The sequence below is a fragment of the Drosophila busckii genome, chromosome 3R (genome assembly GCF_011750605.1).
Source record: "Drosophila busckii strain San Diego stock center, stock number 13000-0081.31 chromosome 3R, ASM1175060v1, whole genome shotgun sequence".
Classification (NCBI taxonomy): Eukaryota; Metazoa; Arthropoda; class Insecta; order Diptera; family Drosophilidae; genus Drosophila; species Drosophila busckii.
Window position 1 is genome coordinate 20,920,146 of NC_046607.1, and position 27,204 is coordinate 20,947,349.

General features: G+C 40.6%; 5 protein-coding genes across 8 annotated transcripts; 3 read left to right on the forward strand and 2 right to left on the reverse strand.

Annotated features, from left to right (window-relative positions):
• Nucleotides 1–142: 142 nt before the first annotated feature.
• Nucleotides 143–3,634, forward strand: LOC108603672 (histone-lysine N-methyltransferase PR-Set7). Its single transcript, XM_017992670.1, has 3 exons — nt 143–646; nt 732–1,223; nt 1,285–3,634. Exons 2-3 carry the CDS (start codon nt 875–877, stop codon nt 2,973–2,975), a joined length of 2,040 nt encoding a protein of 679 aa, XP_017848159.1. The 5' UTR covers nt 143–646; nt 732–874; the 3' UTR covers nt 2,976–3,634.
• Nucleotides 3,456–9,320, reverse strand: LOC108603670 (flocculation protein FLO11). 4 transcript variants are annotated; one of them, XR_004458887.1, is made up of 6 exons: nt 8,792–9,319; nt 7,618–8,732; nt 7,406–7,565; nt 6,365–6,769; nt 4,568–6,146; nt 3,456–3,542 (listed from the first exon to the last, which is right to left on the reverse strand). XR_004458887.1 is itself a non-coding variant. In XM_033294258.1 (6 exons), exons 1-6 carry the CDS (start codon nt 8,949–8,951, stop codon nt 3,519–3,521), a joined length of 2,775 nt encoding a protein of 924 aa, XP_033150149.1. In that variant the 5' UTR covers nt 8,952–9,320; the 3' UTR covers nt 3,502–3,518. The 4 variants fall into 4 exon arrangements, 3 of the variants coding, with proteins under 3 accessions (XP_033150149.1, XP_033150148.1, XP_017848156.1); XM_033294258.1 differs by having other exon boundaries at nt 3,502–3,542; nt 5,236–6,146; nt 8,792–9,320; XM_033294257.1 differs by lacking the exon at nt 3,456–3,542 and having other exon boundaries at nt 3,745–6,146.
• A 215-nt stretch (nt 9,321–9,535) lies between these two features.
• Nucleotides 9,536–10,236, forward strand: LOC108603525 (ATP synthase subunit e, mitochondrial). Its single transcript, XM_017992420.1, has 2 exons — nt 9,536–9,643; nt 9,761–10,236. Exon 2 carries the CDS (start codon nt 9,795–9,797, stop codon nt 10,032–10,034), a length of 240 nt encoding a protein of 79 aa, XP_017847909.1. The 5' UTR covers nt 9,536–9,643; nt 9,761–9,794; the 3' UTR covers nt 10,035–10,236.
• Nucleotides 10,237–10,317: 81 nt separating this feature from the next.
• On the forward strand, nt 10,318–11,824 carry LOC108603524 (DNA repair protein XRCC3). The gene is made up of 4 exons (XM_017992418.1): nt 10,318–10,568; nt 10,634–10,795; nt 10,854–11,197; nt 11,252–11,824. The coding sequence occupies exons 1-4, from the start codon at nt 10,514–10,516 to the stop codon at nt 11,717–11,719; spliced, it is 1,029 nt and encodes a 342-aa protein (XP_017847907.1). The 5' UTR covers nt 10,318–10,513; the 3' UTR covers nt 11,720–11,824.
• Nucleotides 11,825–11,935: 111 nt separating this feature from the next.
• Nucleotides 11,936–26,920, reverse strand: LOC108603523 (homeobox protein slou). The gene is made up of 3 exons (XM_017992417.2): nt 25,977–26,920; nt 20,943–21,295; nt 11,936–13,266 (listed from the first exon to the last, which is right to left on the reverse strand). The coding sequence occupies exons 1-3, from the start codon at nt 26,827–26,829 to the stop codon at nt 12,403–12,405; spliced, it is 2,070 nt and encodes a 689-aa protein (XP_017847906.1). The 5' UTR covers nt 26,830–26,920; the 3' UTR covers nt 11,936–12,402.
• Between the last annotated feature and the right edge of the window lie 284 nt (nt 26,921–27,204).

Genomic DNA, 27,204 nt, shown 5'->3' on the forward strand with positions numbered 1-27,204 from the left:
GCCGCCTTCGGCCAGTGTTGCCGCACAAATAGTTATGAACAACCCAAATACTTAATAATGAGAAGGCGGCGCTAGGGATTAAATATTATACATTTATAAATTCAAATTATTGACAAATGCCTGACGTCATTGAAATAAATATTGTCAATGTTTATTTTAATGCGAATGATCAACAACAGCTTCGATCTGCACACTTCTCGATATCCAGGCATATCGATAAGCTTCCATCAACTCTGATGCAAAACGGAATAAAAAGAACCACACAAAAAGTTTGCGGAAAAGGAAAAGTGCATATAAATGAGTGTAATAATAATCAAAGACGGCGGCGTAATTAATTGCAATGTGTAGCAAAGAGTGTAAAATAAAAAACATGCGCTGCATCTGCTGCGTATGACAAAGTGAATTTATTTTATCTAAATTCGAAATTAAACTAAAGAGGTAGGCTTCAGAGCAGTTCATTCTTTCGCTGTTGTCTTCCTCTTCGTTTCGTGCGACACAAGCAACAGTAACATACTACACACACACACAGGCATACGCATGAACACACTGACAGACAGAACGATATATATTTTTGTCGAGGGGCAAAAACTGTACGCGTTGTGTATGCAAGAGAAAGAGGAGGAGGAGCAGTAGCAGTAGTTAGTGGGTTAGGCGGCGCTTCGTGCTTGACTAACAAAAAAAAAAGTTTTAATGTCTCGTTTTTTTTTTGTTACTACTTATGCAAATTGCAGTCTGTTGCTGTTACTATTGATGTTTTCATAGTGTGCGTGTGCTACCAATTTGCTGCCTTAGTGTAATTTATTAAATCAGCGGGATTCAGCCTTCAACTACTTCTCCCCACTTGTGTTTTGCTGCTGAGCGCAACATAAACTATATGATAATGGTACGTAGGCGCGCCCGAACCGCCAAAGAGCCCGCCATAGTGGTGGTAACCTCAAATGAGGAGGACGCAGCTGCTAATGCTGCTGCTGTTAATGTGAACGTCGCGTCGCTGTCGCTGCCATACAATGGCGCAGCATTAAGCGCTGCTGCGGCGGCAGCCAACAAACAACACCAACAACAACAACTTATGGATGATCAATACTTTGCCAGCCCAAAGCGAAAAGACTGCCGCCTGATGAAAGCCAATGAAAATCTCAAGGCGAACATCAACAACCACAGCAACAACACCAACAGCAACAAAAACAAAGTAAACGCAAAGTCTGAAGCGGAGCGCAATATAGGTAAGTCGTTTGTGCAGTATTTTTGAGGTTAAATTTTAAGCAAACTTAACTTTATTTGCAGGCGTACAATTAGCCACGCGCTCGCAAACACGCACGATTGAGAACTTTTTCAAGGCGAAGAGTGCAAATGTTGCCAAGTTAACAGAACAAAAGACAATAACAATAAGTGAACTCGAACAGCAGCAGCAGCAGCAGCAACAGGAGGAGGAGCAGGAAGAAGAAACATTATTGTTATATGAAGTGCATTCGGTGGCCTCACCCAGCGACAGCAACACAACCAGCAACAGCTCGCCAGCATATCAGCTGGATGAGGAGCAGAGCAATGATGGCAGCTATGAGGCGTCAAATCAACATATGCAACACACTGTGGCGGCCTTTCAGACGCATCGCTCGGCCTTGCGTGACAGCCATGGCTCATCGCATAGCAGCAGCAGTGGGGCGACCAACAATAGCGACAATATATTTCTGCAGGAACCTGTGCTCATGCTGGACATTGATCGCACGCCCACCAAAGCATCTAGCATACGCATAAACAAGAGCTTTGAGCTGGCCAGCGCTGTATTTTCCTCACCGCCTGCTGTGCTAAGTGCCTGTGTGCTCAATGGACGTTTCAATCAAATTGTCTCGCTCAATGGCAATGCCGTGGAGCAGGAGCCGCAGCAGCAGCCGCCGCTAGTGCCTGAGCCCGTAAAGGCCTTGAGTGTTGAGCTGGATCATCAGGACAGCAGTTCATGCGACAGTGGCGTTGCCTGCAGCTCCTCGCCTGCCGCTGGCCTCAACGTATCAATGCGCCGACGCAAGCCTGCCACGCCACATCGCATTCTCTGCCCCTCGCCTATTAAGACCATGCCTCGCGATATGGGGCTGCTCAAGAACGAGCCACACTCGCCTAGAAAATCACCACGCAAGCTGCAATTGCAACTGCAGCAGCTGCAACAAAGTGCCGCTTGCAAGTCGCGCCGAAGACTGAATCAGCCAAAGCAACAGCAAGCACCAGCAGTGCACATGGTGCCCAATGAAGAGACTGTGGTGGTGCTGCTCGATGACGATGAAGAGGATATGCGAGCGCTGGAGCGCGAGAATCTAAACGAAGCGGCGAAGCCCATGCTTAAGCCAGTGGCAGTGCCTGTGCCTGTGGCTGCAGTGAAGCCCAAGACTTCCACCAAGTCAGGCAAAATCAAAGCGCCCACGTGCAAATCGCAGCCACTGGCTGCCACCAATGGCAATCGTGAGCTCACCGAATTCTTTCCAGTGCGCCGCAGCGTGCGTAAAACCAAAACCGCTGTCAAAGAGGAAATGATGCGTGACCTGGAGCAAGCAGTGCTGGAAGAACGCTGCGAGGGACTGCAAGTGCGTCATTTTCTGGGCAAGGGACGCGGCGTTGTGGCCGAACGTCGCTTCAAGCGCAACGAGTTCGTTGTGGAATACGTAGGCGATCTAATCTCCATAAGCGAGGCCAGCGATCGCGAGCGTCGCTATGCGCTGGACGAGAACGCTGGCTGCTACATGTACTACTTTAAGCATAAGAATCAACAGTACTGCATTGATGCCACCATAGATACGGGCAAGCTGGGACGGCTCATCAATCATTCGCGCAACGGCAATTTGATGACCAAAGTGGTGACAATTAAGCAGCGACCGCATCTGGTGCTGCTGGCCAAAGATGACATCGAGGAGGGCGAGGAGTTGACTTATGACTATGGCGATCGTTCCAAGGAATCGCTGAAGCATCATCCCTGGCTGGCATTTTGAGCTGAATCTTAGCATATAGTTATTGTTTAAACAAGAGAAGAGGGAATTGTTAGCGCGCTCATTTTATATTTTGAAATTTGTTAGCGACACACAAAAAAACGAAAAGCAAATGCATAAATTATAATATTACACATAAAATTGTTAAACATTTAGACAAAATGCTGCTGAAGACATTAACATTGCATAAACATTTATGAGCAGTATGGAATGCATGTCTGTTATGCATTATATACCTATATATAAATTATATTTGCTTACTATTTACTGCCATAGTGCTACCTATTGTATACACCCCGTGCACCTCGCCTAGCCTCAAGCCCAACACACACACACAAAAAGCAAATCCTGACTAGTTTTTAGTATTTTATGAATATTGCATCTACACAAACTCACACAACACACTCACACACAATTCATTTATAACATTTGACGAGGCTTAACTGCAGCTCAACAACAATTTCGCATATATTCTTCCCATATGAGCAGGTTTCAGAATACTCCACAGTTCCGAGTCATTTGCATTGCATCCTAGACATCTTTTAGTTAAAATTTACTGCCCCGTCCTTCCTAAAAATTAAAGCAAAAACAAATATTTAATAAGTGCAAAGCTTGTATTGCAAACTTGGTTCAAATAAAATAAAATATATAATTAATTTCAATTACTATATTTTTTTTTATTATGCGCATATTTATACAATATATTATATACTCTAATTGTAACATAATTTGTAATACATATATATTATAATTTTTAATTCTAAACCAAGCAGTAAACCATTTCTCTATCATGTTCATTAATCAATTGTTTTTAAAAATTATTTGTTAGCATAACTCAAAAGCACACACACACAAATCTATAATTTAAGTTTACGTTTACAGCAACAATTGAAATATATTAGTTATAATTTATTATACATAGTTTAATTTACGTACAGCGCAGACATTAAAGCATTAAAAGAAAAACTTCAAAGCAAAATAAATAAATGAAACATATTAACACAAAGAAACTTTTACAAAGCGGCTTACGTTTATTCTATATTCACTTTGGAGAGATCATGGCAGACTATAAACTACGCACGCACACACACACGCACACATATACATGGAATGGAACAGGCACACACACACATAGGCAGACATGTAAGTATATAAAAAATTATGCGACTTGGAGTATTTTGGAATGTCTTAAAACAGCAAAAATAGGTTTACAAAATAAACTGGGGCTATACAAATTGATAAGCTTATGTTGCTAATACATTTGTGTATAAATATATTTTGGATAGGGTATAAAAAAGTCATAGCTTAGTTGTATAAGTGGGTAATTCAATAAAAGTACTAAATATATCAATTTTAACTTTGCACACTAAATTAATATAAAACTCAATTGCTTGCCAAATAAAATTTTCATATTGCACTAATTTCGACGGCGCCATCTAGCTTTGACTACTAGCAACTACAGCCTAAGTTTAACAACAATAACAACAACAACAACAACAAACAGCAAACACGCACATTAACAATTTAGTTTTGTTGCTAATAAAAGCAGCTGTTAACTTAGTTATGTTTAAATAAGACGGATGCATAATACTGACGCGACTGGCTGCTGAAATTACGTCAGCACGCTGGCCTCGCCCCTCGCTAGGGGGCGTGGCGCTGGCAATAGCCGCGCTTGTGACTTGCGCAGCTTTTGTCATTTCTTGGCACTGAAACTGGACTTGGGCAGCGCGTTGAGAAAAGCGCCCGCATTGTGTGGCAGAGTTGGGGCCACAAAGCTCATGTCGGGTATGAGGCTAATGCGTGGCGCCACCTTGGCATGGCCTAGCTGGAATTGCTGGCGCTGCTGCTGCAGCTGTTGCTGATGATGTTGGTGGTGCTGCTGCTGATAGGTGGCGGCGGTGGCAACTGTTGGCGCTGTGCTAAAGTCATGCATTATGTGTATCTGCTGTGGCATGCTATTGTTGTTGTTGTTGTTATTGTTGTTGCTATTGCTGTTGCCATTGGTTTTGTTATATTGCGGCACTAGATTGCTGTGCGTGGGCGCTTGTTGCTGCTGCTTATAGAGACTCAATGGATTGTTGTAAAAGTTGGCGCTTTGCCAGGCGCCAGAATTAAATTGCGGCGCAGTGCGTCCGCCAGTTGCGGCCACAGGTGTGCTGCTAACAAAGTCTGACCAGTCATCGTCTTTGACAGCAGCAGCTGCTGCTGCTGCTGTTGCTGGCTGACGCTTTGACTTGACAACATTATTATTGTGATTGCTTACAGGCGGCAGCTGCTGTTGTTGTTGTGGTTGCTGCTGCACAGGCACGCTGACAAAGTCCGACCATTCATCATCTTCCTGTGGCTGCTGCTGCGCCACTGCTGCGCTTATCGTCGGCGGCTTTGAGAACAATTCCTCTATGCGCGCCATTTCCTCAGCATTGATGCTGGCCAGCGCATTGTCGCCCCACTCGATGCTGGGCTTGGCCAGCGGTATACTTTGCGGCAGCAGCACAGCTGGACTTAGTATCATTTGCTCGCCAAATGTGGGCGTGCCAATGCGTGGTGGCTGCAGCTGCGCGTTGGCTTTGACAGCAGGCACCGATTGGAAGTCACTAAAGTCATCGTCCTCTGCTGCTGCTTTGCCTGTTGCTGCAGCTGCTGGCTTGGAAGCTTCAAGGCTATAAGGTGGTTTGTACTCCACATCGCGATATTCCTTCTTCACCACAGTCTCATCGATGATAATGCCGGCTGAGGCGATTTCGTAGTCAAAGTCTATGGGCGCTATGGTTGTTGTTTTGGCTACCGCTGTGTCGGACTTGGAGGGCGTATAGATGTGCGTTTCCTTTAGTGGCAATGCGTATGTATTGTTGTTGTTGTTGTTGCTAACTGTGGGTGAGTGTAGTGGGGTTTGCCTTAGTTCAGGCTGCTGCTGCTCATAAAACTCTGCTCGACTGTCGAAGTTGTGGCCATTGCTGTCTGTTGATAAAGTAGACGATAGCGTCGCTGTTGTTGTTGCAGCAGCAAATACTGATGTTGCTGCTGCGGCGTCATTATTGCTGTTGTCTGTAGCTTCGCTGGCATCGTCGCTGGCGTTGTTGATTTCGTCTTGCCCAGCAGCAGCGCCAGACTGCGTCGTAGCTTCGCTCGCTTGTGTTTCGGTGGTGGCGGCGCTGGCGGAAACTGTTTCAAGGCCTGTGGAAAGCAATGCAACATTTTAATTATAAGTTTCATTAATTTTCTAAGGCTTAAATAAACATTAGCACAAAGTTAGGGCTGGGGTGTAGGGCTTTAAGGTTAAACTTGTGCGTTTGTGTAATTGATTATGAAAATATATTTATATATATATAACTATATGTGGATATATAAAAAACACAACTACACAACACGCAAAGGAGCCAACGAAAACTTACTAAGTTCCAGCAAGGCGTCGTGAGCAGTGATATTTGTGTTAGTTAATATTATTGTAGTAGTTGTTGTTGTTGTGGCATGATTATTGTTATTGTTGTTGTTGTTGAAGATGGTGGCAAAATGTTTAACAAAATTGTGCATTTCATTCGTATTTGCATTCGCATTCGTATTGAGATTGAGATTGGCATTGGCATTCGCATTGTTGATTGTCGTATTATTAACAATAGTAGTTTCCATTTGTGGCAGTGGCGCATCCAAGGCATCGTGATTGTTATTATTATTGTGGGAGTAGTTAGAGGTAACAAGATTTATTTTATCAGCATTAGCCACCATCGTTAGTTGGTCTAGTTGTTGTTCTTGTGGTTGTTCTTGTTGTTGTTCCAATTGTAAAGTCTGTACATGTGATTCTAAATACAATTTATCATAAGGATAAATTTTCAGTATATAGATGGTGGGCACAAAGGATTGGAAAGTGAAGCGCTCGCTATAAACTAACTAAATGCCATTGCAGATAAACAAATTAATAGCAATCAATTATAACTTGTTCTATTTAAATTCATTTGTATTTAATTCTATGCTATGGTTATTAATTTCAACTTGACAGATGATTTTTATATAATTTGTAATTATTATGTATGTACATATATACAATTGTTAATTATATGTATTCAGTTAATATTTTTCTGCAAGAGCATTGTGTCTTCGGTGTGCCGAAATTCTAGCATAGCAAGGATTTCAAACTAAGCGCAAAACACAAACGTATGTTAAATTAAATTAAATTAGATAGAGAGAGCAGCGGGAGCAGCCAATTAACGGCAGAGACCAATTGTTTAAATAGAAACTGAGCGGCGTATGCATGTGTGTGTGTGTTCGTGTGTGTGTAATTAACTTAAAGCAGTTCAGTTTAAACAAAAGATAACACAAGCGTAAAGTGGGCAGCAAATTTTGGTTACGAGAGATTCGTGTGTAGCAGTTGAATTTCATATTTGAAGGCTAGTGGAAAAAAAAAACACAACTTGGGTCTAGAGTCTAGAGAGACTTACCTTCGAGTGTGGCAACAGCTGGGTTGGGCTGCCAGCTAGACATGCTAGCTGGTTGTGGCTCGAGAGGAGTGGCAACGGTCGCTGACAGCGGCTTCAGTGGATCATAGCTCAAGTTGGCAGCATAGCGTGGCATGGAAGAATTCCACTTGTCGCCAAATAGCTAAAAATATTTATATTAATGTATAATTTATATTTGTGCTATGCTGACTTACAATATTGCGCGAATCAATGCCCAGCGAACGCACCAGGGAGTGTCGCATCTCTGAGCTGGCCCACTGATACTCCAGTGCATGCGCCTGCTCAACGCCACCAAATTGCAAACTCTGCGCATCGGCTAGAGGTGTGAGCTTGTTAACTGTTGCTGGCTCTTGTGTATGAAGACTGGGAAACATAAGCTCCAATATGGGCTTAACACGCTCGTCTAGGCTTAGCTGTGCTGCAGCTGGTGGCGGTGGTTGTGGCAACGTGGGCGTCGCAGACGGCGCAGGTACAAATGCAGGCTCGGAGAAGTCACCAAAGTCGTCGTCATCATCTTCCTCAATATCAGCATTAGCTACACTAACAACTGGAGCTACACTTGCTGCTATTGCTGGCTCTTCCACTGTTGTTGTTGTTGTTGCAAAGTCCTGAAAATCATCAAAGCCATCATCTGGACTCTGCAGCTCCATTGGCTGCGGCTGTTGCAGCTGCGCAGGCTTTGGCTCTGGCGGTGTTTCCATTGCAGGCGCTGCTGAAAAGTCCGCAAAGTCGCCAAAATCATCATCATCAGCTTCGAATTCCTCGTTAGCAGCTGCTGTTGCTGCTACTTCACATTGTTGCACCTCAGCAGCAGCTTGTGTTGCTGCCGTTGCAACTTCATTTATTTGGTTTAACGCAGGTTTTGCTGGTGGATTAGGTGCGGCGGACTTTGCGCCTACAATTTCTATGGCAAAAAAGTTGTCGGCACCCTCAGGTATATAAAGTTCTTTGGGCTTCTTTGGCGAGCACTCCTCATCACTGTCATCGGTGATGTCCTGCAGCGTGACCACGGGCGCTTGTTCATCTGTCGCAGGCGACTGCTCATCGCTTACGGGCGACAGCGTGCCGCTGGGCGAGACACTTTCACTTCTGGAGTATAGACTTAGGCTGTCTAGCTTGAGGGATGGCATATTATCGTGCGCTTGAACTTCTGCATCTGCTTCTAGCTCCTCCAATGGCAATTGTTGCTGATACATATGCTGATAGTCACCTGCTTTGAGTTCATAATTGAAAGCTTCCGCTGTGGGCTCGGCAGCTGCTGTTTTGATATGCCCATTGCTTAGCTCTGTTGTGGGTATGGGTATTTCCGCTTTAAAAACATATAAACAAATTAGTTGCTAGCTCATTTCAATTTAATTTGCGCTTTACCTTTAGCATTCGCTTCGGTGACTAAGCCATACTCAGCAAACTCGTCGGTGTCAACGTCTTCCAAGTGAAGCGTCGATTGTAGCCCCGAGTCGTCATCATCCTCACCGAAATCAATCGGGGGTGGCGTGCTGCATAAAAGCGGCGGCGGCACATTCACCATATTTGTTATTGTTATTGCGCCCTTTGTTTCAGCTGCGTATTGTGTATTTTTTTGGTAATTTGATCAAACCAGCAGCTGCAAAAACACTTCAGGAACACTGTGACGTTTTCAACCCGTTTAAGCTGTCCGTGTGTTAGTACCTGCAGTCTGTGTGTTTGTGTGTGTATTGTGTATGTGTGAGCCCACACTCAAGGTCTGTATTGGAATTTTAGCCTTAATTCAAACGTTGCTCGACGTGCGTCTGTTTGTATGTTATTTGCACAATTTTGTAAGCAAATGCGCTTTGCTTAACGCCTAAATAAAGTACTAATTAAATGTTTTAATGGCCTTAACTCGCCATGTCTTTATAATTTTTCCAGCTAATGTAGTTCTGACATTCACACTTTGGCGATGTGTAACAATTCACAAGTATGTGTAACCACTCGTTACAGCAGTGCATATATCGGTAAGCCACAACAGCAGGTAAACAAGATTGCTTTGCAAAACAAAACGACAGCTGATTTTAAAATAATATTTTAAAACAATTCCAGTACATTTTAAGTCCTACATTTAAAGTGTAATAAATATATTTTCTATTTTAAATTGCCGCCACTAACGCTATACGCTCTTTTGCAACACTAAACTGTCACTTTGACAGCTGCTTTAAGGTTATACGATTGCTGTTGTGAAGTCTTTGGATTTGCATCAATTTGGTAAATAAAATTACACAATTCAAGAATTTGGTAAACTAAGGACCGTCAACACTCGGCGCCTTACAATTGATTTGTGCTAAAACAATTACTTAACTAATATGTGTAATTTTCTTGCAGCTGACGGTTTGCCCATTACATAACATAACAAAAAATGTCTCAGGCTCCAGTTCGTGTGTCTCCGCTGATTAAGCTTGGACGTTGGTCCTTGCTGCTTGTTGGCATTGCCTATGGCGCTGCCCACCAGAGCCGTCTGTCCAAAAAGGAAGAGAAGGTACGCGAAATTGAACTGCAACAGAAGGTCGTGCGTGATGCCAAGCTTGCGGAAGAGAAGAAGCGCGCATCTGAGGCTGAGGCTAGAGCACTGGCTGAGCTGTCCAAGCCTAGAGCCTAAACTCTAGTATATGCTTCGTTTGTTTAAGTTCAACAATTGTTCGTAATAACATCATCTGCAAGGCAACACAACAACAACAACAAATCAATTCCCTAAGGCGCTACCGATTGCAATCGATAGGCCTATCGATCGTGCTTATCGCTGAAAGTTTGTGAAACCAAATTTAAGCAAATTAAAATGATTTGAAAAAACACTGTAAAAACTGTGCGTTATTGTATATTGTGCTGGCAGCATTCAATTTTTGTTTATTTTTAATGTAAGTTATGCATACTTAAGTATGGATGAGTGTGCAGTCTAAACAGCTGATCGCCGGCACTTTGAATATTTGGCACGGTTATTGTAAATTTTGTTAAATCAATAAATTCGCCGCTGCCTAGGTGATAATTTAATAGGTGCTGAAACACCTTACGTGTTGGCATTCAACTGACACGCAAGTTATTCAATCCTAATGCCAACACTTGAGCACACCCACTACGACGATGGCAAACTTTTTGGAGCAATTGCCAAAGCATTTGCAGCAGATTGCTGAGCGTGGTAAGCTTCAAGTGCCCCAAATTAACAGCTAATATGCTTTTAATGCATGTCAATCTGCACTTTAGTCAATGTGCTCACTCCAGAGGCTATACTCTGCACTCCAAAGATTCAGTTTCTGGACACGCGCACTCGTTCCTTAGATTCTTGTGTGCCCAGCTGCTGTCCGAATGATGTGCGCATTTTGAAAGAGGCTGCGGCAAAGTGGCTGGCCGAAACTCCCGTTTCAGGTAAGTTAATTTCCTGCCAGCAATCATATAGCTGAACCTAAATTTACTTTATGTGCAGCGGATTCGCTCTTTAAACCGTTGGTCAATTTGAAGTGGAGCCGTTTGACCTTTGGCTGCGCGGCACTGGATCGCTGTACAGGCGGTGGCATTGTTACGCGTGGCATAACGGAAATATGTGGCGCATCCGGCGTAGGCAAGAGTCAACTGCTGTTGCAACTAGCGCTGTGTGTGCAACTGCCACGAACGCTGGGCGGATTGGGCAAGGGCGTAGCATATATATGCACAGAGGATGTGTTTCCATCACGACGTCTAATGCAAATCACAAAAGCTTTTGAGGCGCGGTATCCAGAGGAACAGATCAACTATCTAGGAAATATATTTATTGAGCATCAATACGAAAGCGTAGGTCAATAGTTTTATGTTAATGCGAATTTTAAAAGCATTTTGTGTTTACAGGAACCGTTGCTCAACTGTGTGTGCAATCGCTTGCAAGAGCTGCTGCAGGAGCACAGCATAGGACTGATCATCATTGACTCGGTGGCAGCCGTCTTTAGACTCTACACCAACTTTGAGCAGCGAGCACGTGACATGCGTCGCTTGGCCAATGCGCTGCTCAGCTATGGCGACAAATACAACTGTGCAGTGGTGTGTGTTAACCAAATGACTGCCAGCAGCGAGACCAAGGGGGCAGAGCTGCAGGAAGTGCCTTGCTTAGGCTATCAATGGGCAAATCTAGGGCGCACGCGTATGCGCATCTCGCGTGTGCCTAAGCAGATCAAGCAGGCGGAACAGCTGCTAACGGTGCGCAAGCTGGAGATCATCTACTCACCCGAGACGCCCAATGAATTTGCAGAGTTTCTTATAACCGCAGAGGGCGTGGTCGATATACCTGTTGCTAATTTAAGAAAATCTACGCGCTTTTAATTTGTTGAATTGTTTATTGGATTTAAAATACGCTTCAGCGTTTGCTGTTTGTTGTTCTGTTGTTTGTTAATTAAGTTTGCATTGATTTTTTGTACAATTATTCACATCAATTCATATGTATATAGTAGATGTTTGTTTTTAATAATGTTGTTTAGCTTTTAAGAGCAATTTACACTTACATAAATACATATACTTTAGTTATAGATTTGTAGCACATAATATAGTATTTATTAAGTTTAAGTTTTGTTAATTAACATGAATTCACCAATTGTTGTTGTTATTGACTTCATTCTGTCGCGCGCTCTCCTCATTTCAACTGTCGTATACATTATCACAAGAAATTTTTAGCAAGTTCAAATTACATTTAGTTTAAAGTGTTTTATTTTTGTAGTTTTTCCATTTAGTTTTCAATACAGCTAATTAAACATTTAAATGCGTTTCTAATGGCAACGTTTACAAAGCCTAGAACTTAAGTTTAAGTTGCTTAAGCGTACAAAATTACATGCAATAAATTATATTAATATGTAAATGCCTTAAACTAACAAAAGCACACCGAGACACACACACACACACATAGACAAATATTGTTTAGGAAATGCTTGAGCAAATATTCGACTGTTTGTTTATTCTTTTTGGCACAAGTTAATTTGACTGGCGTTCGTTCTTGTGGGCGTGACTGTGACTTAAGTCTCATGCATATCCACATCCTGCTCCTGCGCGTCCTGTGGCTCAGCTGGGCTACCCGGCTCGCTGAGCGCCTCTTCATCCTCAGACTCGCTGTTGGGCTTCTCCAGCTCGACGCTGTTGCACTTTGACGGCTTATTGTTAGCCAGAGCCAATGCTATGGATATCTTAGAGGCCGCCAGTTTGCTTTCAAAGTCCATTTCTGATATTGCTGGCTGGGATTGACTGCGCTCGCTATCCAGCGCAGCAGCAGCTGCCGCAGCTTTTGCCGCTGCTGCTGCAGCGCGTTGCAATCCCAGCGCTGGCGATTCCTCCAGCTTGATGTCAAGCTTTTCAGTCTGTTCCAAGGGCGCTGCGGGCTCCACAGTCAAGGGTATAGCATTCTGATGCAGTCGATGATGATGAAAACTATCCACAACATTGTTGTTGTTGTTATTATTACTATTGTTGTTGATGTTATTAGCGGATTGACGCTTGTCAGCTGCTTTGCCGGACTCGCTAGCTCCATTTGTAAGCTTGGCGCTCTTCTCCAGCAAAGAATTCAATTGTTTTTTGAGCTTTGTGCTTTGTTTAGCCTGCGCTTTGCTCTCGCTGTTGCCCTTCACATTGGTTACACCTGTCCCATTATTGCTGTTGCTGTTGCGTGTCTTGTCCGCTTGACTATTGGCGGATTTTTTTGTAGCTGGCGTATCCACATTGTTGCTGGCTACCGGATTGGGACTCTCATCAGTCGTGCTATTGGCTTTTGTTGGTGTGTCTGCGTTTTTATTGGTATTTGTTGACTTGTGCTCGGCTGCTTCGTTATTGGTGACATTATCTTGTTTTTTCCATTTTGTGCGACGATTTTGAAACCAGATTTTTACCTGCAATAAAGATTTGTTGATTAGTAGGTGTTAATTAAGACACGGAACTAATTCATAGATTCTGTTCTACTAATAAAATAAAGTCTTTTGTTTTCTGTTTTATTTCAAAATGACGTAGCTCAAAGTGTGTCAATTCTAAGAAACAGTGGGCAACAATTTCTTTTCCATTTTAATATTCTTAGCATTTTGGGCATTGCTTATGTTAAAATTATAATAAATGTTTAGTTTCCGTTTAAATAAATCTTTCTTAGCCGCTATGAGTCAGATTGATGTAGAGCCTAGTCGTTTATAATTAGGTAATGTTTATGACTCATTTGCCCTTATTAGTGTGCGTACTACAAATAATTAAAAATTATATGTACCAACACACACACACACACACACACATGCATACATACTTATGTGTATGCCTACCACTTGTGCTTGTGCTATATGCAAACACTTCCGCTACGTCAGCCTCAGCTCAAAACAAGCAAAGTTAAAATGATGTGGGCCTGTCAAAATGCAAGAAACCGCCCCATCAGCAGTCAGGCAGAGCAGGCAAATAGGTGCCCACAATTCCAACAAGATTTTTAGATGAGTGCGAGCACTTGATGTGCCAGTTGAAAGGGGGCGAAGCAGGGGCGGGACGCGTCAATGGCGCAACATAAAACATTTGCCTCTCATTTCTATTTCATAGCAAAATGATGGCCTAGCTAAATAAATGAAAAATCTATTTAAATCGCGCACATAATTAGTATTTCAGCGGTATGTCTGCACACACACACACACGCAGAGCCACACACATACAGGCACAGTTGGGGATGCGGTCCTCTCGCATTGGCAGCAAAAATAAGCGCCAAAGATATGTGGATGCCGTCATATGACATGCTCATTTTGCCACCGTAGCGTAAAAATGATGAAATTAACATGAATAGTCATGCAGGTCCCCCCACCCCAGCCCCAGCCCCAGCCCCAGCGCTGCGCTAAACGAGAAAATATGAAAATTCTGAAAGAAAAAGCAGACTCATTTGAAATTGCGTTAATTTTCATATTGGGAATCAATTAATTGATTGCCAAATATTTCGAATAGCATGTTGTTCGAACTAATTCTGAAAATAACCTTCTCCGGCGGCGCGGCGCGCACACATCAATGAAATGTACTTGCTGATGGATTGATGTGCGAGGTAGATGATTTTTGTTTTGTTTGTTTTATCGATGAAGATGGATTATGAGAGTATCGTGGCCATTTAGTGCTCGTAATTACATTTCGTTGCGCGCTCGCGCTCGCTCTCTCTTACAATTAACCAATTACTCATCCAATGTACATTTATGCCTTAATAAACAATATAAAAGCGGCATGGTGTTTACCTTATGAGCAATTTTAATGGTTTTTATGGGCCGCGCACTCATGTACATGAGTCTATTTTATGCGGGCAGCAGCCGTTTCCAACACCATTTGGCTATTTGATTATTTTTAAGTGTGTCTGGCCTAATTTTTAGCACGGCGCTGCTTTTAATTGCGTGTGGCATTTTTTATTGCATTTATGCTCATGATTAATATGATTGGCATATGTGCGTCGTAGCCGCCGCCGCTGCTCAGCCTAAAAGAATTTGCTTTTGCTTGTTGTTTATTAAGTCGGTGGCATGCCTGTTTGCTATTTATTAGCTTATTTATTTTGTTGTGATCCCCTTAAATCTCATTAAGCTACACAACAACAACAACGAAGCGTATGCCTAAAAATACAAAAGAAAACTTAGAGACAAAAAGTTTTGTTTTCCATGCGGAAAGTTGTTTCCAAAGCACTTCGGGTTTGATTTATTGACATTTAAATGTGTCTTGAAAGCCTAAGAAGTCAAGACCACAAGTATTTACGAAAATATGCAAAGGAAAATACTTAATTCATATAGAGAACATGTCAAGCTTAATATAGCATTAATGCAATTGCCGTTACGTAATTCTTTACTTAGAACTGCAACTGTCATCTCAGCATAATTTGTGTTAATTGGCAGGTGTCATCTTTAATGCGAGCTTAATTGCAATGCGCAGTGCGCAAGTGAAAGTGAATTTTAAAAACAATTGTTGTTGTTTTTAATGTGTTTTAAGTGTTGTGTTCTCAAAACGTAACTAACTAAACAATGTTGGTGAGTTTGGCTAACTATATTATCAATTTATTTTAATGCAAGCTTGCTATTTGACCCAAAAGCAGACTGCAGTGCAGCTGTGTAAATGTAAATTGTAACTAATTAGCGTTTAGTTATGTTAGCAATGTAAATGCAATTGAAACCAAAATCAAATATGCAAACGCAAATAGACAAATGAGCCTAAGCAGTCTTCTGCACTGACTACTCCGCCTCCACCTCCTCCTGCTACGCCGCTGTCACCCAACTCCCAACTTCCGCATGGGTGTGCACATGTTGCCGTTGCAGTAAATCACTTTGTTGCAAGCAAATATGCACACTGCAATGACATTACTAATTAATAACATAATCACTGCATTGACTGTCAGCATACGCTGCAGTCAGCGTTAAGTTGGGGTATATACCCCAGCTATATATGATGCATTTGCAAGGTAACTGCAGTGCGACTCTTGATTTAGCCGAGACTCCAACCCTGACTGCAGCATATTTGCTGCAATTTGTTTTTGCGATTATTAATTAAATAGACTTAAATTGCAACTGCTGCCCAAAATGCATAAAGACAACAACACGCATCATGAGTGGCAGGCAACCAGCAGTAGCAACAGCAGTTGCTACCCCAATTATTGCAATTGTGTATTTTGGCTGTAATACAAAACTGCTGACCAAATTGCAGTTAATATCAGCATATATGTAGTACGGTAACATATTTTATGTGCCATAATTATGCACAACTATTGCTTGTTTACTTTGGCATTATTATCTCTATCCCACTCTCTAATAATAATTACTAAAACTGCAACAAGCAGCAAGAAGAGGCTGTAAAGGGGTGAAGCGTAAGCCTAAATAAATTTCAAATGCAGCAACTGTGGCCGCATGTTGAAATTGTTTCGCATTTGTGCTCATGTGTGAAATTAAAAAAAAAATAGAATCAAACTAGACAGCAAGACATGTTGCGACTTAATTAAAAGTATATTTAATTTAACTAACGTCTAAAGCAGCGCAAACAAAACAAACTATAAACGTATTTAAGCATTTGCGCTGTTTTGTCTACACATTTTTCAAATGCCTTTGACCTTTTAAAGTTTTGTGGTTCATTTCCACTTTCAACCCAAGCCAAAAGCATAAATGCATAAATTAAGTTTTATAAGTCAAAAAGACCTTTCACTTGAAACGCCCTTTTTTGTGTGACAGGCCAGTTATTCATGCTTGCACACTTGACTTTTAATTGGTTTATTGTGTTGTTTGTCAAAATGCTTTATAAACTTTTGCGCTCTCGCAAGTGCCGCTGCTTAAAATAGCATTTTGCAGCAGAGAATTTAAAGTCAACGACTGTCAACAGCTTGTGGATTTGCTAATTGCCTGGCGTCCGCCCACCCGAAAATAAAACGATCTCACATAAGAGCGCATGAGAGAGCGAGATAGAGCGCAGAGCGAGCGAAAGAGTTATTTAGTTGCTCCGCCTATATTTAAAAACAAATCACAACAAGATTGTGGCGCTCACCGAGCTCACCAATCGACGTGTCTGCTGATATTGTTGCTCCGCGTGTTGTTGTTTGTTATTGGCCGGCGGTCAAAATGTGATTTATAAATAATTAAAGTGGGGCCCACATAAAGCGACAGCTGGCCGTCAGCTTAAACTAATTTATGCAAATTTTGCCAACCAGCGCCAAATTAATAGTCTAAATGCTTTCATGTGTTTCAGCAAAATGAACAACTGTTATTGTTGCTATTAGTTTTTATTGCTGTTGTTGTTGTTGCTGTTGTTGTTATGGGCCCGCAGCAACAATTATTTGCTGTTGTAATTAAATTATTGCGTGCACAATATTTCAAACAATTTTCATTTGCTTGCATAGCGGGAGGATTTGGGGGGCGGGTCGATCATTTTGCATGTGAAAACATTTTAATTAAGTTGCGGTCAATAAGCGTAATAATAATAATAATGTTGAAATTTGTATTTATTGTTTTAAATTCTGCCAGCTGTGCGCCAATTTGGGCATACAGCATTATTTACTTTGTTGCTATTTGTTAATTCGCACGTCAAGCATTAACAAAGAATTTTAAATACATTTATAATATATTTATATAGTGCGTTTGTAAATTTAATTTTCATAATGCACATGCGGCGTATGCGTTATATGCGTTTGAGCATTAATAATTATAATGGCAACTATTGGTTTAATTGACGTGTAGTTAATTGTTTATTAGCCTTATTGGTTTATCAATTAGTTAAAGTTTATGAGCAAGCGAAAATTTAATTAAAATACTAAAAAGCTGCAACCACACAGATTTTTGTGCGTAACAATTAAATGAATGCAACTGAAATTACATATAAATATTACGCATACGCAGTGTAACATTTATGCATAGACACGCTTTATAAATATCGCATATTGTTGCACATGTTGAGTTAATTGAACGCATAAAAAATTACATTTTTATGACACAAACATGCAGCATGCCCCCCAGCATTAAATTGCATACAACACATCACGTATACGTATAAATAAAACATTTACATGGCTGCTGTTTGACCATTAGGTCATTTTGCAGTGTCCTTCAGTTTGATGAATTGCCATTTGATTTGTTTGTGCTGCTTGTGGCAGCAATTTAATTTAATTATCGTATTTGCCACTTGGCCAAATGCCAGGCAATAAGCAGTTCGCCGCTCACTGTGTGCGTGTGTGGCGAGGTCGAGCACCTGGCTTACAATTACGTCGGATTATGAGCGCTGGCAAACATTTAAAATGGAAATGTCCAATGCAAATTGTCAGCAGAGGGCAGCAGCAGCAGCAAATGCTTGTTGCCTAAATCCAGCGTATCAAGCACACGCAACAGTCAGACCCCATCCCAGCTCCCAGTTGCGTCCACATGCCAATTGCTGCTGCTGCTACCCAGGGAAGCGCCTCGAGGCTACTAATATGCAAATGCAATTTGCCGCGTTTGGCGCGTGACGTTCGTTGGGTAATCGCAACACAATTACAATGTTGTCAGTTTGCAACTGTGTGCGTGTGTGTGTGTTGTTTGCAACTGTGCCACACTGTGCAGCGCTTCATTGCATTGGTTAAACGTGTGTGTGTGTGTGTGTGCGTGCAAGGGGTGGGGCTTAGGTTTTGTTGTTGCTGCTGTACGCGTAATTAATTGATTTTTATCTGGCTTAAGGCTATTTTACAGTTTGTTGATGACAGACGATGCAGACACGTGGGCTGCAAAAAGGGAGTGCATAGCTATAGAGTAGATATGCCATTTGCTCATAATCATCATCATTATGTATCAACAATGTTGTTGCTGTTGCAGTCTGTTGACTGCCTGCCTGCCTGCCTGTCTATTTAAAGAGATTTTTATGGCTCTGGCACTTTGTGTGTTGTGTGCCTTGCGTTTTTTGTCTTGTTGTCAGCGCCTGTTGTTTATTTTTGGTCAGCTCTTTGGTTTAATGAGGCGTATGCGTAACATTGTTGCGCTCTTCTGCAGCAGGGCAACATTAAAATTACCTACCCAAAAAAAAAGACACAGACACACTCAAGTGCGTTCAAACTTATGGACAGCAAGTGGCGCGTCTAGACTTGGAATGCACATGAGATTTGCGCATGCAATTAAAGCAAAGTCGCAAAATTATAAACTAGAGAGTAGAGAGTGTTTAATTAACATTAAATTGCTTGCTCAAGACAATTTGTGTAGCCAGAGCAACTGAAAAAGGCCATGCAGGCTGCAAAGAAATTATAAATTGAACTAAATACGAGTTGAACTTATTTGCTTAAGCTCATGTTCCTATTAAAGAAAATTCGTAGTCAACATTTTCTTAAGCTTGATATACATTTAAAGTATAATTAATGTTTATTATGTTTTCATTTAACTTTAGTTTTTGCTTTGCTGTTAACATTAAAATTTGTTAAGCGTATGCGCTAGTCAAGAAAATTTAAAGCAAAAAAATTATAAAGTGCATGACTAAATGCGAGTTTAATTATTTGCTTAGGCGCATGAGCTATTGAAGAAAATAGTAGTCGAAAGCTTGAGTGTTTAATGTGAAGCTTGAGCTTAATTAATGTTTATTATATTTTCATTTAAATTTAGTTTTGCTTTGCTGTTAACATTAAATTGCTTAAGCGTATGCGCTAGTGAAGAAAATTTAAAGCAAACAACTGAAAAATGTTGCAAGTTGCAAAAAAATTATAAATTGCATGACTAAATGCGAGTTTAATTATAAGCTTAAGCGCATGTGCTATTAAACAAAATAGTAGTCAAAAGTGTTAAGCTTGAGCTTAATTAATGTTTATTATATTTTTCATAAGTTTAGTTTTGCTTTGCTCTGCTTAAATGATTTAAATGCATAGCATAACCAAACAAGCCGCAATAGCTTAAACTGCATATATCGTATATATACCTGAAGCAACTAATTTGCTAATATTATTGCTGTGATTAACACATGCATGTTTATGTGCACAAGGTCCAATGTTTTATATACAAACAGTGCGCTGGGCAGTGCCTGAAACTGTGCTATGAAATCTGTAAGCTGCACTTGTGTGCGTGGGCATGATAAATGCTTGGGCTAGAGCTTATAATATTAATAATACAGACAAGGCACTAGAGCATGTCGACATGCATAACATAGACACACACACACACACACACACACACAGACAAATAAATAGATAGACACTTGACTGGCATGCCGTGCGCTGTTTGTCTGTGTGTGTGTGTGTGTGTAAACTTGTAATTAATTGACTTGATGGAAAATGTAATTTAATTAATTTCAATGCGGTTGCTGTTGACGATGCCAATGCTAAAGATGTAACTAACACACACACAGGAAGCTACTCGCTCTATCTAGCTGTCTCTTTCTTGCTTTGCTTGTGTGCGTTGTCATAGTTATTGTTGCTTTGCTTGTTGTTGCAGTTGTCTGTGGCTCAGTCTCGCTCTCTCTGTCGCTGGCTCTTTAAGAGCCAATTAGTCTTATGGGTTCTTAGCTGGGGCAGCTGTGCGCTTATAATTAATACAATTGTGCTCGACTTTAAGTCGAGCAGCATTAAATGCGCAGCATATTGTCAAGTTGCGCATATATAATGCATAGCTCAAAGCATAAGTAAGCATTAAGCTTATAAATAAGTGAGAGCTTTTATCAAGTAGCTAAAATGCACATGTGTGTGTGTGTGTGCAGCTGCTTGTCCTTGTTCATTTATTCTAATTAGTCAATAAATCAGTATTTATTTCACATGGCTGCTGTTGCTGCATGTTGCATGTGTGTGCAGCTGTTGCAATTACAGCGCCACGACTATAACAATAATAATCATAATAATTATAATACAAAATCACACCTTGCCACATGCAACACACACGCACAATTGAATTACATTAAGCCGCACTTAAGTCTGCTGCCATTTGTTTATAATAGTTGCTGTTTATTTAATTACAACTGACGCTGCTTTTGCTAAAATTTCGCTTACAAACAATTAATTAAAGTGTCGCAATTAAATATTAATTTGTGTGTGTTTGATAATTTAATTTGCAAAGCGTTTAATTAAAAGCGTTGCCTTTGATTACGCATACGCAGCGTAGCTCACCTGTGTCTCTGTTACCAGCAGCAGCTTTGCCATTTCAGTGCGTTCGCTTGAGCTCAGATACTTTTTAATCTCAAATTGTTTCTCCAGCTCAAAGATCTGGCGACCTGTGAATGTGGTGCGCGCTTTCTTCTTGCGTCGCGCATCTGTTGACCCCGAATCGGAGTCATCTTCGGTTGTCTCCAGATTGCTGTTGTTGTTGCTGCTCGGCTGCGTTTGTGCTGCAGCGTTGGGTGAACTATTGCTGGCCAGCAGCTTGTCACGCATCAAACTGTCGCTGCTGCCTGTGGGACTCAAATCCGGTGGCAGCGCTAGCGTTAGCTTCTTCTTCTTCGCAGCTGGTTTGCCGCTGTGTTCTGCAGAATAAAATAAAAAATAACAACATTAGTTTTTGCATTTGGCAGCAGCTGCTTAACCTCAATTGTTGCCCCCCCTTGTCAGTTTGCATAACAATTTTTATGCAATTAGCTTGTCAAATGCCGCAACAATTGACTCGCCAATCGTTGCCCCCCCACCCCTCTGCAGTTATTATGCGCAATCAGCTGCTATTCAAAATGCATTCATGACAAACTGAACTCAACTCCAACATGTGTGTGTGTGTGTGGCTCGTTTTTGTGCGAGTTTGCGCTAAACTGCATTTGCTGCAATTATGTGCATGCTAATTGGCAAAGGGAAAGCGCACAGCACAAAATAAATTGCAGGCACTGTGCAGTTTATAATAATAAAAAGAAGTATTTGAATATTAAACTCTTAGTCATTTGTTTGTATAGCACATTTTTTTAATAAATAATTAACTTTATTTAAAAGTCTAAAGTAACTTCAATATAAAGTGTAGATAGGTCGAATTTTTTATAATATAATAGAAATATTTTGTAAGCAGCTGTTTTAAATTTAAAATTGTTAAGCTATACAACAGTTCTATACGCTCTTTGCTCTGCTGCTTGCATTTTTATTATGCTGCTAAGCTTACAATAATTTAAATAATATAAAAGAAATAATTTGTAAACATTATTGTATTTAAAATTGATAGTCTATCTATTAAATCTATTTTATTTTGAATAGCACATTTTTATAAAATGGACTAATTACTTTTTATAACAAATATAGTCTAGAGCTAACAAATATTTATATAATAATAATAGAAATAATTTGGCAACAGCTGTTTTAAATTTAAAATTAAATTGTTAATCTATTCATCAGTTTTATTATGCTGCTAAGCTAACAATAATTTAAATAATAAATTAAAAATATTTTGTAAACAGCTGTGTTAAATTTAAAACTGATAATCTATGCATTTATTTAACAAATATAAAGTCTAGAAAGTTCGCATTTATTTAGAGCTAACAAATATTTAAATAATAAAATAGAAATAATTTGAAAGCAGCTGCTTTAAATTTTAAATTGTTAATCTATGCATCAGTTCTATACGCTCTTTGCTTTGCTGCTTGCATTTTTATTATGCTGCTAAGCTAACAATAATTTAAATTATTTAAAATTGATATTCTATCCATTTAATTAACAAATTTAAAGTCTAGAAATCTCGCATCTATTTAAAGCTAACAAATATTTATATAATTAAATATAAATAATTTGTAAACAGCTGTTTTAAATTTTAAATTGCTAATCTATGCATCAGTTTTATACGCTCTTTGCTCTGCTGCTTGCATTTTTATTAATATTATATTGAATAATATATATGCAGCTCAAAATAATAGTCAACTATTTATTGTGATTTATTTAATGCATAGTGCACTTAATATTTGTGTCTAAATTAAAGTGACTTAAACGAAATTCGTACTATATGAATATGAATATTGCATATGCAAACCTTGCCGCTTGCTTAGCACAGTTTGCATTGCTTAGTCGACACAGTCTCGACAGTGTCTCAAATAATAAATGAGTGCAATGCTGTTGTTGTCGCTATTTGTTTGTCGCCACACTGAGTGCAAAACAAGTGTTAACAACGCGAGCTATGCCGAGGCAACACCTTAGCAGGCAAAACGTGTCTGGCATAAACTGTCTAGCTGTAAATGTGTGTGTGTGTGTGTGTGTGTGTGGTCAATTTCAATTGTTAATGCATAATTGAAATCTAATTGACAGCTAAATGTAAATGGTAAATGGCATTTCAGTTGTTAGCAGTATATTGCTAATACGCCGCGTGGGCCACATGGCCACATATGGCAAAGTGCATGACACTGTGATTAATTAGGCGCACAACAGAGCGAAAGAGAGAGAGAGACAGAGCGATAGAGTGAGCGATTCATACAAAAATTAAGTGCAGCGAAGCGCTTAAGGGCGCCACAGTGGCGCAAAATCAATAGAACTAAATGCCAATGACGCTTAAAATCAACAACAGCAACAACAACAAATGTTTGTTTGATTTAAGCTGTTTTTCTGTTTTGTGTTGTGCCGTTTACTGTTCATTGTTGTGTGCGTCAATTGGCCATTGCCATGTCGTTTCATTAGGCCGCGTTCGACAATAACATTTAAATACGCTCCCCCCCCACCCCCCCATCCCCTCTCTTGGTAATTAAGCGCAAATTAAGCGACGACAGCGTCGTGAAATCACAAAATCTAAACGAAGTCGCTGCGACGCTTCGCCATTTTGCATTCATTTCAACAAACTGAACAATGCATATGAACAGAGCAGCAAGTAATATTAGCTATTGTTTGTTGTTTGTTGTTGTTGTTGACTACGTGATTTTAATAACAATAAAAATTGAACGCGCTCTGTGTACATTGAGCAAATTATTAGCAACGCGCAAGTTTGTGCACAAGTTTCGATTCATTTTCGCAAGCCAATTGCCAATTGCCAATTGTTGTTGTTTTTCACTTGTTTAATTACAAAATACAAAATTTGCATTTGGCCAAAAGCTAATTAACGCGCAGCCCGCTTATTGTTTCCACTAATGGATTTCACTTGACAGCATATTTATTATTACATGGCCAGCGAAATCAACAAATAATAAAAAATTATTGTATATACTTTAGTATTTATATTTAGTGCTGTTAATGTGCATAGCGGAGCTGCTAATGTTGCATAGTGGTGGCAAATGATGATTTGCAATGCATTTTACTGCCAATTTGTTGGAGTCGTGTGTTCTATGGGGCATCATTTAAAATACGCATACGCTGCGTTGGCCCCATGGACTCGCTTCGCTGAAGCGTGCGCGCGCCTGCCCGTTGCGCTCAATTGGCAAGCTCGTCAAGCATTCGAAAGTGCGTGTGCTAAACTAAAACTAAACAACTAATAGACTAGACGAATAGCTGGATACACTAACTATGGATTTGTCTTAGACTTCGCTCAAGTCAAAACTGTTAACAAACTGCCTAAGACTAATCTAAATATGCTAAACTATATAAAACTCATAGAGTCGACGAGTAGTTGAATACACAAACTCATAGCTCAAAGTATTGAATAAGCTTTAGACTTCGTTCTAATTGAAGCTGTTGCCAAAAGTGTCGACTTACCTAAATAGTCCTAAATATACAAAGCAAATAGACTAGACTAATAGCTGAGCTGTGGTTAAAGATTTAAAAGCTTTGAATGCATTAAAAAATCTGTAATTGAATAGAAATCAATGCATTCTATTCCAACTCTCAATGTGACTTATAAAAATTGCAGTGCATAGCTTTAGCTTTTGTTTTATACTTCCAGTTGCAGCCCCTACTAAACTGCTTATACTAGTTGGGCTGGATCTTGTTGACTTAGTTAGATGAATAGCTGTATAAATTAAGTGCTAGCTTAAAAATTCGTTACGTTTTTGCTTGTAGCTAAGTCAAAGTTTATAGCAAGTGGCAATCTAGAAATTGATCTTGTAGACCTACCTAACTATACAAAACTAAAAAACTAACTACACTAACTTGTGGCTTATTCGAAATGCTTTAAACTTCGTTCTAGTCCTAGCTGCTAACAAAGTATGCATATATCGAATTCGGCTTGGATCTAGACGCACAGCTGATTAGTATGAGACTTGTATAAATTGAAAAAAGAGTAGCTTCTTCTTTGGTATACAAAGTCGTGCTAGATCTTGTAGACTTGTCTAGATGAACACATTTATTAAATAAATTAAATTGCTAGCTTAAAGTTTTAGTTACGCTTACGCATTTGGTTAAGTCAAAGCTTCTGCCAAAGTGTATAGCAGTTCAGAATCTAAATCTTTAGCTTGCTATAATAGTAATAATACTAAAAGACAAGACGAATGACTAAATACAAGCATTTAGTGGTGGCTTGAAATATTGGATATGCTGCGCTTGTGCAAGTCGAAGCTGCTGCCATAATGTGCATGGAAGTTGGGATCTAGATATTGTTGATTTAGCTATATATGCTACATATACAAAACTAATAGACTGGACGAATAGATGAGCTGTGGCTAAAGATTTGAATGCATTATCAATTAAATTGATATGAATGCATTTTATGCCAACTCTGATTCTGATAGTTGCAGCCCCTACTAAAGTCTAAGGCTAAGTCAAAGCTTCTACCAAGGCAGCTCGGGATCTAGCTCTTGATTTTGTAGACTTGGCTAATAGACTAGATAAATAGCTGAATAAACTAACTGCTAGCTTAAAGTATTGCTTAAGCTACAGACTTCGCTCTAGTTGAAGTTGTTACCAAAGTGTCGACTTAGCTAAATAGTTTTAAATTTTATATTTAATTGTAGCCTAGAATTAAATTCTATGGTATAGCCAGAGCAATAAAGGGCTACAGGCTGAGTTCTAAATATACAAAACTAATACACAAGACGAATTACTAAATACCAGCAGTTAGTGCTGGCTTAAAGTATTGGAAATGCATAAGACTTCGTTCTAGTCGATGCTGCTAACAAAGTTTACATATATAAAAGTCGGGTAAGATCCAGACGAATAGCTTTGAAACTTTTATAAATTGCAGAGGGCAGCTTAAGGTACCAAAGTTTATATACAAAGTTGGGCTATATCTTATAGATATACAAAAGTAATGCACTAGCTAAATAATTGAATATACCAAATGAAAGCTTTTTTTTGAAGTGTATCTGCAAGTCGAGTTGCACTCACCTTTCTTAGCGCTCGCTTTGGCTATTAACTGATTCGCTGACTTGCTCGACGGCATGGGCGACGTGGCGCTGCTGCTGTCGCGTGACTTTTTGGCCACACACAGATTCAATGGCTGATCAAGCGAAGCGGCAGCAGCAATTGCAGCGCTATTTGTAGCACTCGCTGTGCTTGCAACTGCAACTGTTGCTGCTGTAACTGCAGTTGAAGTTGCTGTTAGGTTGTCCTCCTCGCTAGCGTCGCTCATCGAAGCGCTGCGCTGTGCGCGCTGCTGCTGCTCCGCGGGCTGCTGCTGCTGCTGCGCGTATTGCTGCTCAATGTTGCGCAATATGCTCTTGGGTGAGGTGGCAGCTGAGCTGGCGGCGGCGGCGCTGAGCGCTACAGCAACCGCAGCGCTGGCATAGGCATCCTTCTCCGCCAGCGCCATGCCCAGTATGTCTGCAATGGAGTGCGGCGTGGGACGATTGGGCGGACGTGCATAGACATGCGCATGCCAGCTAGCGGGATAGGGCGTCAGCGAGCGACGCTGACGTGGCGCCTCCAGTTGACGCTGCAGAAATGTGGGCGGTGAGCTGGGATTGGGACTGACGCTGCCGCCGGCATCGCGCACGCGCAGCAGATTGACGAGCTTCTCCTTGCTGCTGGGACTAACCAGCGCCGCTGGCTGAGCTGGTTGGGCTGGCTGGCTGGGTATAGTAAGCGCGCTGCTGTAGACATATGAACTGATGCCCATATTGTAAGTGGGCGTGGCAATGGCGGCCGCCTGCTGTGGCAAGTGCAGCTGCTGATGTTGATGCTGATGCTGGGTCATCATTTCGGTGGCCAACAACGTGTCGCGTTCAGTTTCGGGCATCATTTAGAGCAGCAGCAGCTAATTGAGTTTGAACTGGATTAGCCGCTGCGCTGGCTGCAAAGGCAAAGAGAGAGAGAGAGAAAATTAAATAAATTAAACAACATTTGTATGCACACAATTTATGTTGTACTTGCTTAAATTAAACTTGACTTTTATTTATATTTTACACAATCTGTAGTTAATTTGTTGCTAAGAACTTGGCATGCCATGCGATGTGTCATATTTCACAGTTGACAATCCCAAAAGCAATTTAAATTAATACAAAGTGCAAACTCATTTTACACACACACAGACGCACACACGCACACAACTGTCAGTAACAAGCAGCGTACCAATAACGTTATAACGTAATGCGTGCTTAAATGTATTTTATTGCCA